Raw genomic sequence first — 19,921 nt, forward strand, 5'->3', positions numbered from 1 at the left:
TTCCCATACCAGGCAGTGAAGCAGCCAGTCAGGATGCTCTCAATTGTGCCCCTGTAGAAAGTTCCAAGGATTTGGGTGCCCAAACCATATTTCTTCAACCATCTGAGGTGAAAGACGCTGTTGTACACACAGCTGGTATGTACAGACCACGTGAGATCCTCGATGATGTGTATGCTGAGGAACTTAAAGCTGTTCACCCTCTCAACCCTAGATCCATTGATGTCTATGGCAGTTAGCCTATCTCCATTCCTCCTGTAATCCACAACCAGCTCCTTTGTTTTTGTGACATTGAAGGAGAGGTTGTTTTCCTGACACTACTGTGTCAGGGTGATGACTTCCCTGTAGGTTGCTTCATTATTATTTGAGATTAGGCCAATCAGTGTAGTGTCATCAGCAAATTTAAATATAGATTGGAGCTCTGGGTAGTGACACAGTCATGGGTACACAGTGAGTAAAGGAGGGGACTTAGTACACAGCCCTGAGGGGCACCTGTGTTGAGGGTCAGAGGTGAGGGAGCCCACTCTTACCACCTGCCGATGATCTGACAGGAAGTGCAGGATCCAGCTACACAAGGCAGGGTGAAGGCCGAGGTCTCTGAGCTTCTTGTTGAGCCTGGAGGGAATAATGGTGTTGAATGCGGAACGTAGTCTAAGAACAGCATTCTCACATAAGCATCCTTCTTTTCCAGATGTGTAAGGACGGTGCGTAGAGCTGCGGCTATTGTGTCATCTGTCGATCGGATGTGTCGGTAGGCCAATTGTAGGGGGTTCAGTGTGGGTGGTAGTGTGTTGCAGAAGTAGCCCTTGACCAGACTCTCAAAGCATTTGCTTATTATTGAGGTGCCAGTTGTTCAGACTTGTTACCCTGGTTTTTTAGGTACAGGGACAATGGTGGATATTTCAAAGCAGGAGGGCGCTCTGCACTGGGAGAGGGAGAGATTAAGAATGTCTCTATCCTGAGGTGGTGACCTCTTGTCCTAGACTCCCCCACCATGGGAAACATCCTTTCCACATCTACTCAGTCTAGGCCTTTCAACATTCAAAAGGTTTCAATGAGATCCCCCCCTCATCCTTCTGAATTCCAGTGAGTACGGACCCAGGGCCATCAAACGTTCCTCGTATGATAACCCTTTCATTCCTGGTATCATCCTTGTGAACCTCCTCTGGACCCTCTCCAATGCCAGCACATCTCTTCTAAGATGAGGGGCCCAAAACTGTTCACAATATTCAAGGTGAGGCCTCACCAGTGCCTTATAAAGCCTCAGCATCACATCCCTGCTCTTGTATTCTAGACCTCTTGAAATGAATGCTAACATGGCATTTGTCTTCCTCACCACTGACTCTACCTTTAGGGTGCTCTGCACAAGAACTCCCAAGTCCCTTTACATCTCAGATTTTTGGATTTTCTTCTCATTTAGAAAATAGTCTGCACATTTATTTCTATTACCCCAGGGTGCAGTTCCTCTGGTGACTTGTGCACCTTTAGGTCAGTCAGCTTTTTGAGCACCTTCTCACTTGTAACAGTAACTGCACCCACTTCTCTCCCTTCACACACTGGAACATCAGGCACACTGCTAGGGGAATGGGGAGTAGTGTTGAGGAAGTAGGAAATCTGCAAGAGGACTTGTATTAGGAGAAGGGGCTACGAAGGGGCAGATGGAATACGGTGTCAGGAAATGTGTGGTCGTGCACTTTGGTAGAAGAATAAAGATGTGGACTGTTTTTGAAATGGGGAGAAAATCCAAAACCAGACATGCAAAGGGACTTGGAAGTTCAGGTGCAGGATTCTGTGAAGGTTCATTTGCAGGTTAAGTCGGGGGTAAGGAAGGCAATTGCAACGTTAGCATTCATTTTGAGAAGACTAGAATATAAAAGAAAGGATGTAATGCTGAGGCCTTATAAGGAATTGGTCAGACCACACTTGGAATATTGTGAGCAGTTTTGGGCACTTATCTAAGAAATGACGTGCTGGCATTGGAGAGGTTCTGGAGGAGGGACACAAGAATGATTCTGGGAATGAAAGGGTTAATGTATCAAGAGCGTTTGGTGGCTCTGGGCCTGTACTTGTGGGAGTTTAGAAGAATGAGGGGGAGCTCATTGAAACCTATCGAATACTGAAGTAGGTCCAAGTTTCATGTATGCACGGTTGAAGGCAGTCAGGATCTGTTGTAGGTGGTTTTCTGAGACAGCTGCAACACTGTTGTCATCTGCATATTGGAACTCGATGAGGGAACTCGTGGATGTCTTCGTTTTGGACTTGAGACAGGCAAGATTGAAAAGTCTGCCATCTGTTCTGTAGACAATTTCGATTCCTGGGAGTAGGAAGTCCTTGATAATGTGAATGATTGTCGCAATGAAGATGGTGAACAAAGTTGGGGCAATCACGCATCCCTGTTTTACTCCTGATCTAACTGAAAAGACTCACAGTTACTGCTGCTGACCATGACTGTGGCAAGCATGCCATCGTGGAGGAGTCTCAGGATTCGAATGTACTTTTCAGGGCATCCATAGGTGAATAGGACATCCCATAGGAGTTCCCTTGATCCCGAGTCAAAGGCTTTGGTGAGGTTGATGAATGCCATGTACGAAGGTTGAAGTTGTTCACGACATTTTTCTTGTAGTTGTCACATCGTGAGGGTCATGTTGATTGCTCCACGTGATGGCCTAATACCAGCTTGTGTCTCCAGAAGGATCTTCTCTGCTAAAGGCTTGAGCTGGTTGTTCGTGATGTGGGTGAGGATCTTTCCTGCTGTTGCTAACAGGGAAATTCCACAATAGTTTTCGCATTCGGATTGATTGCCTTTCCTTTTGTAGATGGTAACAATTGCTGAGTCTTTAAAGTCTGCTGGTACATCTTCATTTATCCAGATCTTGATGCAGTTGATAATGAAGCGGGTTACCTCCAATTTTGTAGACCTCGGCTGGTATTCCATCGAGTCCAACGGCCTTGTTGTTTTTCAAGGTTTTGATGGCTTCCTTGACTTCTTCAAGTGTTGGTATTTTGCTTAGGAAGTCGTCAACGGGCTGTTTTGGAATGTTGTTAATCACATTCCTGTCAAATGAGACGGTTTGATTTAGAAGATCTTCAAAGTGCTCCCTCCATCTAGAATTGATGTTAGCATTGCTGTTCAGGATGGTTGAACCACCTTTGCTTTTAAGAGGGGCTTGACCATGAGCGGATGGGCCAAAAATAGTTTTAGTTGTGTTGAAAAAGTCTCGAGTGTTGTTGGCATCTGCTAGTTGTTGAATTTCCTGAGCTTTCTTCCTCCACCATTGGTTTTTCAGGTTTCAGGTGCTCTTCTGGACTGCAGCCTTGCTCTTCCTTCAGTTGCCCTTCTCCAGCTCTGCAGGTCTCAGAGCAACAATGTCAAAGTTAAATTTTTGGAGTTCCTGGGCAACAAAGGCAGTTCTCCTCTCTGGTCGGTCTGAGTTTGGGTTATCTATCAGAGTTCCTTTATTTCAGGTTCCAAATTTCATAGTTTCACTTCTCGATGTTTTTCGACTGCATGATGGTGATCCCTCTGGACGTGGCTTTCCAGACAGGATGGGGTGAAGCAGACTATTTGTAGGGCAGCTTTTCTAGCCCCTTCCCAGTTCAGGGTGAGCAGAGTGGATCCTAAATAGGGCTGCTCAGATGTGAATACTGCTACCGAACAACTTTCCTGCTTCTGTCCAAAAGTTGAGCGATTGAATCAAGTATTCACTGCTTTTGTGCCGGCTCTTGACTAGGAGCTTCCAGCCATCACATTGCCTGCTCCTGTCACCCTCCCCCGATCGCCAGAGGACTTGAAGAAGTGGCCCACAGAGCAAAGACGCCTGTGCGTGTATTTGTTTAAGGTGTACTTGATGTTGCACTCCAAGAAGCACACGATACTTCACAAATCAACCAACTGGTTCCAATGGCATGGAAACCACGATGATTGGAGCTGATGGATTTGTTGCAGCCTTCATCCGCCTTCACAGCCGTTGAGTTCGAAGAAACTTCGTTCGCCTGTTCCACGTTGAGGTCTTGGTTGGATTGTTCTTTGTCAGGGACCTGACCCTCAACCTTACTGCCACGGGTGACCCTACCAGGAGCATAGCTGCAGACGGCATTGCTCTCGGGATCACAGGGCCACACAAGCTTCTCCACCACGACAAGGTGACAACCCACGGAGAAGGGGTATATTTATAGCAGATGTCAATAGGTTCTTGATTACTCAGGGTTAATATATCAGCCAGGATGGATTGGCAGAGTGGACTCATTCTCCTCCTCTGTCTTATGGTCTTATAGTAAGCAATCAGTCTGCTGGAGAAACCCAACTGAAGTCCTGATTCAGGGTTCTGGCCTGAAATGTCAACAGTCCCTGCTCTCCGACAGATGCTGCTCAACCCACCGAGTTCCTCCAGCAGGTTGTTTATTGCTCCAGATTCCAGCATCTGCAGGCTCAGGTGTCTGGCGTGGATGGGCAAGGGATCAGTAGGGCTGAAGGCCCAATGTCAATGCTGTGTGACTCTGATCTGGGGGATCTGCAGGAGAACCTTTTCACTGACTGGGCAGTGCAAACCGGAGACCCCTGCATGGTCACCTTCATTAAGACTGAGTTAACTCTCTGTGGTTGTAACCTGCGGTCATTGGGTCCAGGGTCCAGGGCCGGCTTGACTCAGCTCGTGGCTGAATTGGCGCTGTGACTGCGACCTGCAGTCATGGGGCTCGTGGACCAAGTCTCTCGCCTCAGCCCTGGGCTGACTCTCTGACTGACCAGCAGTCCCTGGGCTCCTGGCTCAGCTTCACTGTCTCACTTCTCAGGCGGAGTGCGAGGAGAGTGGAGAGGAGAGTGGGGGAGTGATGGAGTGGAGGGGAGTGGAGTGGGGGAGTGATGGAGTGGAGGTGTGATGGAGTGGAGGGAAGTGAGGGTGTGAGGGACTGGAGGGGAGTGGAGGGGAGTGGAGGTGTGAGGGGTGGAGGAGTGATGGAGTGAGGGTGTGATAGAGTGGAGGTGAGCAAGAGTATGATGGGGTGGGGGTGTGATGGAGTGGAGGGGAGTGGAGGAGTGATGGAGTGAGGGTGTGATGGAGTGGAGGGGAGTGAGGGTGTGATGGAGTGGAGGTGAGCGAGGGTATGATGGAGTGGGGGAAAGTGGAGGAGTGATGGGAGGGGAGTGGAGGAGTGATGGAGTGGAGGGATGTGAGGGTGTGATGGAGTGGAGGGGAGCGAGGGTATGAAGGAGTGGAGGAGAGTGGAGGAGTGATGGAGTGGAGGGGAGTGGAGGAGTGATGGAGTGAGGGTGTGATGGAGTGGAGGGGAGCGAGGGTATGATGGAGTGGAGGGGAGTGGAGGAGTGATGGAGTGGAGGGGAGTGGAGGAGTGATGGAGTGGAGGGGTGTGAGGGTGTGATGGAGTGGAGGGGAGTGGAGGAGTGATGGAGTGAGGGTGTGATGGAGTGGAGGTGAGTGAGGGTATGATGGAGTATGGGTGTGATGGAGTGGAGGAGAGTGGAGGAGTGATGGAGTGAGGGTGTGATGGAGTGGAGGGGAGTGAGGGTGTGATGGAGTGGAGGAGAGTGGAGGAGTGATGGAGTGGAGGGGACTGAGGGTGTGATGAAGTGGAGGGGAGCGAGGGTATGTTGGAGTGGAGGGGAGTGGAGGTGTGATGGAGTGGAGGGGAGTGGAGGAGTGATGGAGTGAGGGTGTGATGGAGTGGAGGTGAGTGAGGGTATGATGGAGTATGGGTGTGATGGAGTGGAGGAGAGTGGAGGAGTGATGGAGTGAGGGCGTGAAGGACTGGGGGGGAGTGGAGGTGTGATGGATTGAAGGGGAGTGGAGGTGAGTGAGGGTATGATGGAGTATGGGTGTGATGGAGTGGAGGAGAGTGGAGGAGTGATGGAGTGAGGGCGTGGACTGGAGGGGAGTGGAGGTGTGATGGATTGAAGGGGAGTGGAGGTGTGAGGAGTGGAGGAGTGATGGATGGAGTGGAGGAGAGTGGAGGAGTGATGGAGTGGAGGGGACTGAGGGTGTGATGAAGTGGAGGGGAGCAAGGGTGTGATGAAGTGGAGGGGAGCAAGGGTGTGATGAAGTGGAGGGGAGCGAGGGTATGATGGAGTGGAGGTGAGTGAGGGTATGATGGAGTATGGGTGTGATGGAGTGGAGGAGAGCGGAGGAGTGATGGAGTGGAGGGGACTGAGGGTGTGATGAAGTGGAGGGGACTGTGATGAAGTGGAGGGGAGTGAGGGTGTGATGAAGTGGAGGGGAGTGAGGGTATGATGGAGTGGAGGGGAGCGAGGGTATGATGGAGTGGAGGGGAGTGGAGGTGTGATGGAGTGGAGGGGAGTGGAGGAGTGATGGAGTGAGGGTGTGATGGAGTGGAGGGGAGCGAGGGTATGATGGAGTGGAGGAGTGATGGAGTGAGGGTGTGATGGAGTGGAGGGGAATGGAGGAGTGATGGAGTGAGGGTGTGATGGAGTGGAGGGTGTGATGGAGTGGAGCAGAGTGGAGGAGTGATGGAGTGGAGGGGAGTGGAGGAGTGATGGATTGAGGGTGTGATGGAGTGGAGGAGTGATGGAGTGAGGGTGTGATGGAGTGGAGGAGAGTGGAGGAGTGATGGAGTGGAGGGGACTGAGGGTGTGATGGAGTGGAGGGGAGCGAGGGTATGATGGAGTGGAGGGGAGCGGAGGAGTGATGGAGTGAGGGTGTGATGGAGGGGAGTGGAGGAGTGATGGAGTGAGGGTATGATGGAGTGGAGGAGAGTGGAGGAGTGATGGAATGGAGGGGCTTTTAGGACCTGCTGTGGGAGTTGGTCAGGACATGGCATGCAACAAAAAAACAACTTTCAACAATTATATAGAATTACATAAAAATAAATTTAGATGTTACCATACGGATATGGAATAAAATGTATATAAACAGAAATATCAGATTGAATTTACGATGTATCCAGTATTCTAAAAGTGGTTTGATGGATGTTATAAATAGGGGAGGTGGGGTTGCGGACTAACTAGAATGAGTGATCAGATTAACTGCCAGTTTTAAGATGGTGAGAAGTTTTTGTTTTCATAGCCCTTCAGCACTTTCCAGAAGGGAGCTTTTGGAAAAGGCAGTTTTCAGGGTGGGTCGTGTCCACAATCATTTTTCCTGCCAGATGCTTTATCCTGGATGCATACAAGTCATGCTGTGATGGTAGACTGCTGCCAATGACTGACAGTTCACTGTAGTTTTTGTATACTGTATTGTGACAGGAAGCTACACCAAACCGCACACCAGTGTCAAACTCCAGCAGTCCCCTCTGGTGAGCAGGAAGCCAAGCCACATCCCCACCTCACTTGGGACTCTCTACGCTCTGCTACAGCTGACGCCCAGTGTCGTGCACATTTGATGGGAAGGAAGTTGAGTGGGCTGTTTCCATACAGTTGTGACTTCTTCACCACGACTTGTTTAGAGTTACTAAAGATAACCCTGCGCATCTGTGAACTTGCAGTGTTTATCAGATTTAGTAATGTGACCTAACACCATTCTGTGCAGGCAGCTTGGCACTCTACATTATGTGAATTTGACCAGCCCCTTTCTAATGTCCCTCCAGTTGGTGAGAAGATAGACCCAACCCCCCACCGAAGGCCCACTTCGTTGGACTTTTTAACCTAGTCAAAGATCAATCTAACTCTTCCCTCCCATTAGCCATCCATTTCTCTATCATCCATGTGCTTGTCTAAGAATTTCTTAAATGTCCCTGATGTATCTGTCTCTATCACCACCCCTGGCAAAGTGTTCACCACATCCACCACTCCGTGTTTTAAAAAACACTTTCCTCTGACATTCCTCCAATCACCTTAAGTTTATCCCCTCTTGTCTTATCCATTTCCCCCTGGGAAAAAGTCTCTGCCTGTCCACTCAATCTGTGCCTCTATCATCTTGTCCACCTCTAACAAAGCCACCTCTATCCTCCTTCACCCCAAAGAGAAAAGCTATCCTCTTAAAACATGCTATCTAATCCAGGCAGGTCCTGGTAAATCTCTCTAAGCTCCCACATCCTTCCAATGAGGCAGCCAGAAATGAACGCAATATTCCAAGTGCGGTGCAACCACTTGAAAACTTCAAAATTTGGTGATAACATTCTCTCACTCCCTTCCCCTGCCCAGATACGTTCCCAAAGATTGGATCAAATACTGTCCCATTTCTGGTGGATCCACATGCCTACCAGCTCACAACATCGCCTGGGTGCCCTTGGACACCATGGTCGTGTCGTACTATTGCAGCTCCGGGCATTCCGGAGATCAGAGTTCAATTCCAGCACTGCTTGGAGAGAGTCTGTATGTTCTCCCCATGAATGCGTGGGTTTCCTCCGGGTGCCCTGGTTTCCTCCCACATCCCAAAGATGAACCGGTTAGTATGGTAACTGGTCATTGTAAATTGTCCTGTGATTAGGCTACGGTTAAATAGATGGGCTACTGGGCTCATTGGGCCAGAGGGCCTGTTCCATGCTGTAGCTCTAAATGAACAAAAGTAACTAAATTAAAGTGCTGGCTTCTCGCAGGCTTCCAGACGAAGGTAAGGAGAGCGGGGTAACACATCCCTGAGAGTGCTGCACTCTGTCACACTTCACTGAAAAGCAATCAGAGTTCTGCGTCCCTGTCTCAACGGTGGGCCTTAGGCCCACGGCACAATACGGGACAGAACCCTGATGGTAATCTTCGATCTGATGTTGTTAACGACTCCATCTGACTCCAGGATGAGAGTACAGCACATAGCGGTGTGAGAGAGAGAGATTATGACACAGAACTGTGTGAGAGTACGGGACAGAACCATGATGGTAATCTTCCAAACAATGTTGTTAATGACTCCATCTGACTCCAGGATGGTTTAGCACACAGTTTTATTAATTTTCACACAATTGACAGAGATATGTATTAAGGGACACGGATTAAACACCTCAAGCAACACAAAGGAGTGCTCTCCCCAGCAGAACCCTCGTTGATTTGATTTGACAAAAAATAACGCATTCCACTCTACAAGGCGAATTTTGGATAAGTACATGGATGAGCTGTTCAAGTGCAAAAAGACTTGTCTGTTTGTTTTATCGACTACACAAAAGCATTTGATAAAGTGAAACACAATAAGTTATTTGAAATATTACAGGAAACTAGATCTAGATTTGAAAGACCTCTGCCTAATCGGAAATCTGTGCTGGGAACAAACTGCCACTGTAAGAATAGATGGAGAAGTGAGTCAGTTTATGAAAATCAAGAGAGACGTTAGACAAGGGTGTGTTTTCTCCCCTGATTTATTTAATGTGTACCGTGAAACAATATTACAAAAAATTAGACATCTTGGGAATCAAAGTTGGCAGTGAAAACATCAGTAATTTCAGATATGCAGATGACACTGTGTTAATTGCAAGTACGGAGGTAGAACTACAAAACTTAATTGTAATAATTGTTGAAGGAAGTGCAAAAATGGATCTATATATCAATTGCAAAAAGACAGAATGTATGGTGATATCCAAAAAGAAGGAGAATCCTATCTGCAGGCTGAGAATAAACGGGGAAGACATAAAACAAGTACAGAACTTTTGCTACTTAGGAAGCTGGGTGACATCAGATGAGAATGAGGAGATTATAGATAGTAGCTACAGGGAGGTAGTTACGCCAAAGGAGCAGAGGACAGGAAATTGGGTCACTGTCAGGCAAGGGAAGGGGAAAGGGCTGGCAGAGCAGGGTTCCCCTGTGGCAATTCCCCTCAACAACAAGTATACCGCATTGGATACTGTTGGGGGGGATGACTTACCTGGGACTAGCTGCAGTAGCTGGATCTCTGGCACTGAGTCTGGCTCTGCAGTGCGGAAGGGAAGGGGGAAAAGAGGAGAGCGGTAGTGATAGGGGACTCGATAGTTAGAGGTGCAGATAGGAGGTTCTGTGGTTGTGACAGAGAATCCAGGATGGTTTGTTGCCTCCTGGGTGCCAGGGTCAAGGATGTCTCTGATCGCCTGCATGACATTCTGAAGTGGGAGGGTGACCAGCCAGATGTCGTGGTGCACATCGGTACCAATGACATAGCAAGGAAGAGTGAGGAGGTCCTGGAGAGTGAGTATAGAGAGCTTGGTAGGAAGTTGAAAAGCAGGACCTCGAGGGTGGTAATCTCAGGATTGCTACCTGTGCTACGTGCCAGTGAGGGTAGGAATAAGATGCTCTGGAGGATGAACAAGTGGCCGAGGAACTGGTGTAGGGAGCAAGGTTTCAGATTTCAGGATCATTGGGACCTCTTCTAGGGCAGGTGGGACCTGCACAAGAGAGACGGGGAACACTTGAACTACAGGGGGACCAATATCCTTTCAGGGAGGTTTGTTAATGCTATTGGGGAGGCTTTAAACTAGATTTGCAGGGGGATGGGAACCACAGTACCAGAGCTGACAGTGTGGCTGGGGTGAAAATAAATGATGTTAAAAGTTCAAGCAAATCTGCTAATAGAAAGGTTGTGAGTGGTGGCAAAAATCTTCTGAGGTGTATATATTTCAATGCTAGGGGTATTGCAGGGAAGGCGGATGAGTTGAGGGCGTGGATTGACACGTGGAATTATGACGTTATAGCAATTAGTGAAACTTGGCTACAGGAGGGGCAGGACTGGCAGCTTAATATTACAGGGTTCCAATGTTTCAGATGTGATCGAGGCAGAGGAATGAAAGGTGGGGGAGTAGCATTGCTTGTTAAAGAAAATATTACAGCAGTGCTCAGGCAGGACAGATTAGAGGGCTTGTCTACTGAGTCCTTATGAGTGGAGCTGAGAAACAGGAAAGGTATGGCCACATTAGTGGGATTGTATTACAGACCACCCAATAGTCAACGAGAATTGGAAGAGCAAATCTGCAGAGAGATAGCAGGCAACTGCAGGAAGCATAAAGTTGTGGTGGTAGGGGATTTTAATTGTCCATATATTGATTGGGACTCCCATACTGTTAGGGGTCTAGATGGTTTAGAGTTTGTAAAATGTGTTCAGGAAAGTTTTCTAAATCAATACATAGAGGGACCAACTAGAGGGGATGCAATATTGGATCTCCTGTTAGGAAACAAGTTAGGACAAGTGATAGAAGTCTGTGTGGGGGAGCACTTTGGTTCCAGTGATCATAACACCATTAGTTTCAACTTGATCATGGACAAGCATAGATCTGGTCCTAGGGGTGAGGTTCTTAACTGGACGAAGGCCAAATCTGAAGAAATGAGAAAGGATCTAAAAAGCGTGGATTGGGACAGGTTGTTCTCTGGCAAGGATGTGATCGGTAGGTGGGAAGCCTTCAAAGGAGAAATTTTGAGAGTGCAGAATTTGTATGTTTCTGTCAGGATTAAAGGCAAAGTGAATAGGAATAAGGAACCTTGGTTCTCAAGGGATATTGCAACTCTGATAAAGAAGAAGAGGGAGTTGTGTGACATGTATAGGAAGCAGGGAGTAAATAAGGTGCTTGAGGAGTATAAGAAGTGCAAGAAAATACTTAAGAAAGAAATCAGGAGGGCTAAAAGAAGACATGAGGTTGCCTTGGCAGTCAAAGTGAAGGATAATCCAAAGAGCTTTTACAGGTCTATTAAGAGCAAAAGGATTGTAAGGGATAAAGTTGGTCCTCTTGAAGATCAGAGTGGTCGGCTATGTGCGGAACCAAAGGAAATGGGGGAGATCTTAAATAGGTTTTTTGCATCTGTATTTACTAAGGAAACTGGCATGAAGTCTATGGAATTAAACATAGAAACATAGAAAATAGGTGCAGGAGTAGGCCATTCGGCCCTTCGAGCCTGCACCGCCATTTATTATGATCATGGCTGATCATCCAACTCAGAACACCGCCCCAGCCTTCCCTCCATACCCCCTGACCCCCGTAGCCACAAGGGCCATATCTAACTCCCTCTTAAATATAGCCAATGAACTGGCCTCAACTGTTTCCTGTGGCAGAGAATTCCACAGATTCACCACTCTCTGTGTGAAGAAGTTTTTCCTAATCTCGGTCCTAAAAGGCTTCCCCTCTATCCTCAAACTGTGACCCCTCGTTCTGGACTTCCCCAACATCGGGAACAATCTTCCTGCATCTAGCCTGTCCAATCCCTTTAGGATCTTATACGTTTCAATCAGATCCCCCCTCAATCTTCTAAATTCCAACGAGTACAAGCCCAGTTCATCCAGTCTTTCTTCATATGAAAGTCCTGCCATCCCAGGAATCAATCTGGTGAACCTTCTTTGTACTCCCTCTATGGCAAGGATGTCTTTCCTCAGATTAGGGGACCAAAACTGCACACAATACTCCAGGTGTGGTCTCACCAAGGCCTTGTACAACTGCAGTAGTACCTCCCTGCTCCTGTACTCGAATCCTCTCGCTATAAATGCCAGCATACCATTCGCCTTTTTCACCACCTGCTGTACCTGCATGCCCACTTACAATGACTGGTGTATAATGACACCCAGGTCTCGTTGCGCCTCCCCTTTTCCTAATCGGCCACCATTCAGATAATAATCTGTTTTCCTATTTTTGCCACCAAAGTGGATAACTTCACATTTATCCACATTAAATTGCATCTGCCATGAATTTGCCCACTCACCCAACCTATCCAAGTCACTCTGCATCCTCTTAGCATCCTCCTCACAGCTAACACTGCCACCCAGCTTCGTGTCATCCACAAACTTGGAGATGCTGCATTTAATTCCCTCATCCAAGTCATTAATATATATTGTAAACAACTGGGGTCCCAGCACTGAGCCTTGCGGTACCCCACTTGTCACCGCCTGCCATTCTGAAAAGGTCCCGTTTATTCCCACTCTTTGCTTCCTGTCTGCTAACCAACTCTCCACCCACACCAATACCTTACCCCCAATACCGTGTGCTTTAAGTTTGCACACTAATCTCCTGTGTGGGACCTTGTCAAAAGCCTTCTGAAAATCCAAATATACCACATCCACTGGTTCTCCCCTATCCACTCTACTAGTTACATCCTCAAAAAATTCTATGAGATTCGTCAGACATGATTTTCCTTTCACAAATCCATGCTGACTTTGTCCGATCATTTCACCGCTTTCCAAATGTGCTGTTATCACATCCTTGATAATTGACTCCAGCAGTTTCCCCACCACCGACGTTAGGCTAACCGGTCTATAATTCCCCGGTTTCTCTCTCCCTCATTTTTTAAAAAGTGGAGTTACATTAGCCACCCTCCAATCCTCAGGAACTAGTCCAGAATCTAACGAGTTTTGAAAAATTATCACTAATGCATCCACTATTTCTTGGGCTACTTCCTTAAGCACCCTGGGATGCAGACCATCTGGCCCTGGGGATTTATCTGCCTTCAATCCCTTCAATTTACTTAACACCACTTCCCTACTAACATGTATTTCGTTCAGTTCCTCCATCTCACTGGACCCTCTGTCCCCTACTATTTCTGGAAGATTATTTATGTCCTCCTTAGTGAAGACAGAACCAAAGTAATTATTCAATTGGTCTGCCATGTCCTTGCTCCCCATAATCAATTCACCTGTTTCTGTCTGCAGGGGACCTACATTTGTCTTTACCAGTCTTTTCCTTTTTACATATCTATAAAAGCTTTTACAGTCCGTTTTTATGTTTCCTGCCAGTTTTCTCTCATAATCTTTTTTCCCCTTCCTAATTAAGCCCTTTGTCCTCCTCTGCTGAACTCTGAATTTCTCCCAGTCCTCAGGTGAGCCACTTTCTCTGGCTAATTTGTATGCTTCTTCTTTGGAATTGATACTATCCCTAATTTCTCTTGTCAGCCACGGGTGCACTACCTTCCTTGATTTATTCTTTTGCCAAACTGGGATGAACAATTGTTGTAGTTCATCCATGCAACCTTTAAATGCTTGCCATTGCATATCCACCGTCAATCCTTTAAGTGTCATTTGCCAGTCTATCTTAGCTAATTCACGTCTCATACCTTCAAAGTTACCCCTCTTTAAGTTCAGAACCTTTGTTTCTGAATTAACTATGTCACTCTCCATCTTAATGAAGAATTCCACCATATTATGGTCACTCTTACCCAAGGGGCCTCTCACGACAAGATTGCTAATTAACCCTTCCTCATTGCTCAAAACCCAGTCCAGAATAGCCTGCTCTCTAGTTGGTTCCTCGACATGTTGGTTCAAAAAACCATCCCGCATACATTCCAAGAAATCCTCTTCCTCAGCACCTTTACCAATTTGGTTCACTCAATCTACATGTAGATTGAAGTCACCCATTATAACTGCTGTTCCTTTATTGCACACATTTCTAATTTCCTGTTTAATACCATCTCCGACCTCACTACTACTGTTAGGTGGCCTGTACACAACTCCCACCAGCGTCTTCTGCCCCTTAGTGTTACGCAGCTCTACCCATATCGATTCCACATCTTCCCTGCTTATGTCCTTCCTTTCTATTGCGTTAATCTCTTCTTTAACCAGCAACGCCACCCCACCTCCCCTTCCTTCATGTCTATCCCTCCTGAATATTGAATATCCCTGAACGTTGAGCTCCCATCCCTGGTCACCCTGGAGCCATGTCTCTGTGATCCCAACTATATCATAATCATTAATAACAATCTGCACTTTCAATTCATCCACCTTATTACGAATGCTCCTTGCATTGACACACAAAGCCTTCAGGCGCTCTTTTACAACTCTCTTAGCCCTTATACAATTATGTTGAAAAGTGGCCCTTTTTAATGCTTGCCCTGGATTTGTCGGCCTGCCACTTTTACTTTTCTCCATAGTACTTTTTGTTTCTACCCTCACTTTACACCCCTCTGTCTCTCTGCACTGGTTCCCATCCCCCTGTAGTGAACTAACCTCCTCACGCCTAGCCTCTTTAATTTGATTCCCACCCCCCAACCATTCTAGTTTAAAGTCACCTCAGTAGCCCTCGCTAATCTCCCTGCCAGGATATTGGTCCCCCTAGGATTCAAGTGCAACCCGTCCTTTTTGTACAGGTCACGCCTGTGCCAAAAGAGGTCCCAATGATCCAAAAACTTGAATCCCTGCCCCCTGCTCCAATCCCTCAGCCATGCATTTATCCTCCACCTCATCGCATTCCTACTCTCACTGTCGCGTGGCACAGGCAGTAATCCCGAGATTACTACCTTTGCGGTCCTTTTTCTCAACTCCCTTCCTAGTTCCCTATATTCTCCTTTCAGGACCTCATCCCTAAGTGAAACAAGTAGTGAGATCATGGAAACTGTACAGATCGAAAAGGAGGAGGTCCTTGCTGTCTTGAGGAAAATTAAAGTGGATAAATCCCCGGGACCTGACAGGGTGTTCCCTCAGACCTTGAAGGAGACTGGTGTTGAAATTGCAGGGGCCCTGGCAGAAATATTTAAAATGTCGCTGTCTACAGGTGAGGTGCCGGAGGATTGGAGAGTGGCTCATGTTGTTCCGTTGTTTAAAAAAGGATCGAAAAGTAATCCGGGAAATTATAGGCCGGTAAGTTTAATGTCGGTAGTAGGTAAGTTATTGGAGGGAGTACTAAGAGACAGAATCTACAAGTATTTGGATAGACAGGGACTTATTAGGGAGAGTCAACATGGCTTTGTGCGTGGTAGGTCATGTTTGACCAATCTATTGGAGTTTTTTGAGGAGGTTACCAGGAAAGTGGATGAAGGGAAGGCAGTGGATATTGTCTACATGGACTTCAGTAAGGCCTTTGACAAGGTCCCGCATGGGAGGTTAGTTAGGAAAATTCAGTCACTAGGTATACATGGAGAGGTGGTAAATTGGATCAGACATTGGCTCAATGGAAGAAGCCAAAGAGTGGAAGTAGAGAATTGCTTCTCCGAGTGGAGGCCTGTGACTAGTGGTGTGCCACAGGGATCAGTGCTGGGTCCATTGTTATTTGTCATCTATATCAATGATCTGGATGATAATGTCGTAAATTGGATCAGCAAATTTGCTGATGATACAAAGATTGGAGGTGTAGTAGACAATGAGGACGGTTTTCAGAGCCTGCAGAGGGACTTGGACCAGCTGGAAAAATGGGCTGAAAAATGGCAGATGGAGTTTAATACTGACAAGTGTGAGGTATTGCACGTTGGAAGGACAAACCAACGTAGAACATACAGGGTTAATGGTAAGGCACTGAGGAGTGCAGTGGAACAGAGGGATCTGGGAATACAGATACAAAATTCCCTAAAAGTGGCGTCACAGGTAGATAGTGACGTAAAGAGAGCTTTTGGTACGTTGCCCTTTATTAATCAAAGTATTGAGTATAAGAGCTGGAATGTTATGATGAGGTTGTATAAGGCATTGGTGAGGCCGAATCTGGAGTATTGTGTTCAGTTTTGGTCACCAAATTACAGGAAGAATATAAATAAGGTTGAAAGAGTGCAGAGAAGGTTTACAAGGATGTTGCCAGGACTTGAGAAACTCAGTTACAGAGAAAGGTTGAATAGGTTAGGACTTTATTCCCTGGAGCGTAGAAGAATGAGGGGAGATTTGATAGAGGTATATAAAATTATGATGGGTATAGATAGAGTGAATGCAAGCAGGCTTTTTCCACTGAGGCAAAGGGAGAAAAAAACCAGAGGACATGGGTTGAGGGTAGGGGGGGAAAGTTTAAAGGGAACATTAGGGGGGCTTCTTCACACAGAGAGTGGTGGGAGTATGGGATGAGCTGCCAGACGAGGTGGTAAATGCGGGTTCTTTTTTAACATTTAAGAATAAATTGGACAGATACATGGATGGGGGGTGTATGGAGGGATATAGTCCGTGTGCAGGTCAGTGGGACTAGGCAGAAAATGGTTCGGCACAGCCAAGAAGGGCCAAAAGGCCTGTTTCTGCGCTGTAGTTTCTATGGTTCTATGGTTCTATGGCAGGTGCGACATGGACATCAAAAAAAGAATAGGGATGGCAAAAGACACCTTTACGAGAATGAAGAGTATACTGACCAACACTAAACTAGGCATGACAACACGTCTCAGAGCACTGAAATGTTACATCTATCCAGTTATGCTATATGGATCAGAATGTTGGACAATATCTAGTAACACGAGGAAATGAATTGTAGCAGCAGAGATGTGGTTTTTGAGGAGGATGCAAAGAATATCATGGATGAAACGAATATCTAACGAGGATGTCATGAACAGGGAAAACACAAAAAGAGAAATAATGTATGAGATCATGAAAGGGCAATGTGACTTCATTGGACATGTGATTAGGAAAGAGGAGTTAGAATGCATGGTAATTATGGGAAAGATTGGAGGGAAGAAAGCAAGAGGAAGGCAAAGACAAATGATAATGGAGACAGCAGCCAGAGAACTGGAAATGAATACCAACGAATTGATCCACTTGACCCGAAACAGGAGTGTGTGGGCCATGGCAGTCAAAGCTCAAACTGGGCACAGCACCTGATGATGATAATGACATGGATGGCAGAGGCATGGAGGGCTATGGTCCAGGTGGAGATCAGTGGATTAGGCAGAACAACAGTTTGGCGTGGACTAGATGGCCTGAGGGGCCTGTTTCTCTGCTGTAGTGCTCTATGACCTAGTGTTCAGAAAACCTGTTGATTTCTGTTAACCTTGAGAGGAATCTTTACTGCAAAGTGTCAGGGCTGGAGATGTTTGTTCTCGGAGGAGATGAGGGTGTGAGGCTATATATCATGTTGAAGTCTGCCCCCTATCACTCACTGTCCTTGTGAGCTCTCTATGTGTCTGCTCGCTGTCAAGAGCGTCTGCTTCATCAGGCATTTGAGGAGATTGGTACGACGCCAAAGACAGTGGCAAATTTCTACAGATGTACTGTGGAGAGCATTCTAACTGGTTGCATCACCATCTGGTATAGGGGGGCTACTGCACAGGATCGGAACATGTTTTAGAAAGTTGTAAACTCAGCCAGCTCCATCATGGGCACGAGCCTGTCCAGCATCAAGGACATCTTCAAAAGGCAATGCCTCGAAAAGGCGGCATCCATTATTAGGGACCCCCAATCACCCAGGGCATGTCCTCTTCTCATATTTGCCCTCAGCAAGGAGGTACATGAGCCTGAAGACACAGACTCAACATTTCAGAAACAGTTTCTTCCTCTCTGCCGTCAGATTGCTGAATGGGCAATGAACCCATGAACTATACCTCACTATTTTGTATTATTTAATTAAAGTTTGGAATTTTTGAATTTTTGTAATTTTAGGAAGTTTGGTATGGTTCCACAATTCCTACGAACTTTCTACAGGGGCACAATTGAGAGCATCCTGACTGGCTGCATCACTGTGGACAGACCAGCGCATCTGTAGTTGTGAACTTCCCATGATTCAGGACATTTACAAAGACAGGTGGGAAAAAAGGGCCTGTACGATCAGTAGGGACCCGAGTCACCCCAAACACAATCTATTCCAGCGGCTACCATCTGGGAAATGGTACCACAGCATAAAAGCCAGGACCAACAGGCTCCGGGACAGTTTCTTCCACCAGGCCATCAGACTGATGAACTCACGCTGATTTGAGTGTATTTCTATGTTACATTGACTGTTCTATTTATTATAAATTATTATAAATTACTATGATTGCACATTTAGTTGGAGACATAACATAAAGATTTTTACTCCTTGTATGCGAAGGATGTAAGAAATAAAGTCAATTCAATTCAATTAACATAGATTTTTATGATTATGTTTTGCATTAGATATAAAATTAATCAAATATTAAATTTGATTCTCATTCCATCAGGACAGGAGCAGTGAGCGGGGTCTTCCGCATGAATTCATCAGGACTTCATTTGCATTAGTGCTGCGGCCCAGCTCAGATGCTGGGGTTATGAGCTTTGAGGAACCTCGATGGTGTTTGGATCAGGTCAGACGTTGGGGTTATGAGCTTCGAGGAACTCGTTGGTGTTCGGATCAGCTCAGACGTTGGGGTTATGAGCTTCGAGGAACCTCGATGGTGTTTGGATCAGGTCAGATATTGGGGTTATGAGCTTCGAGGAACTCGTTGGTGTTCGGACCAGCTCAGACGTTGGGGTTATGAGCTTCGAGGAACCTCGATGGTGTTTGGATCAGGTCAGACGTTGGGGGTTATGATCTTCGAGGAACTCGTTGGTGTTCGGATCAGGTCAGACGTTGGGGGTTATGCGCTTCGAGGAACCTCGATGGTGTTTGGATCACATTCCAGCATTGCCCGGACCCACGCATCGCCCAGCGCTCCCTCAATAAATTCCTGCTGGCTGATGACAGCTGAGGAGTTCGAGAACATCAAGGTGACTGCCCCTTAGAGTTCCAATGTACCACCAAACTTTTATACTGCTGACTGCAGCCTTTATAAAGCATTGACCTGACCCCATTTGGAGTATTGTGAGCAGTTTAATATCATATGGCATAGGAGCTGCATTAGGCCATTTGGCCCATTGAGTCTGCTCCACCATTCCATCATGGGTGATTTATTAACTCTATCAATCCTCTTCTCCTGTCTTCCCCCGTAACCTTTGACATTGTTACTAAACAAGAACCTATCACCCTCTGCTTTAAATGTACCAAATGATATGGTCTCCGCAGCCATCTGTGGCAATGAATTCCACAAATTCACCACCCTCTGGCTGCAGAAACTCATTCTCATCTCTGTTCTAAAGGGACATTCCTTTAGTCTGAGGCTGTGCCCTCTGGTCCTAGACTCCCTTGCTACAGGAAGCATCCTCTCCACATCCCCTCTATCTCAGCCCTTCAATATTTGATAGGTTTCAATGAAGTACCCTCCCCGCATTCTTGTAAACTCCAGCAAGTATAGACCCAGAGCTATCAAATGCTCCTCATATGTTAACCCTTTAATTACCTGAATCATTCTGATGAATCTCTTCCAGACCCTCTCCAATAACAGCACGCATTTTCTAAGATAAAGGGCCCAAAACCGCTCTCAATTCTCCAAGTGTGGTCTGATCAGTGCCTTACAAAGCCTCAGCATCACATCTTGCTTTTATATTTTAGTCCTCTCAAAATGAATGCATTTGCCTTCCTC

At 46.6% G+C, this 19,921-nt stretch overlaps 1 protein-coding gene across 1 annotated transcript in view; it reads right to left on the reverse strand.

The window, feature by feature from the left end:
* Positions 1-19,039: 19,039 nt before the first annotated feature.
* LOC140203266 (guanylyl cyclase inhibitory protein) overlaps positions 19,040-19,921 on the reverse strand; it is a 34,412-nt gene continuing 33,530 nt past the window's right edge. The window contains exon 7 of the mRNA XM_072269281.1: positions 19,040-19,146. Coding sequence (XP_072125382.1) covers positions 19,040-19,146 — 107 coding nt within the window. The remainder of the gene's footprint in view (positions 19,147-19,921) is intronic.

The sequence above is a fragment of the Mobula birostris genome, chromosome 9, assembly GCF_030028105.1.
Source record: "Mobula birostris isolate sMobBir1 chromosome 9, sMobBir1.hap1, whole genome shotgun sequence".
In the NCBI taxonomy this organism is placed as follows: domain Eukaryota; kingdom Metazoa; phylum Chordata; class Chondrichthyes; order Myliobatiformes; family Myliobatidae; genus Mobula; species Mobula birostris.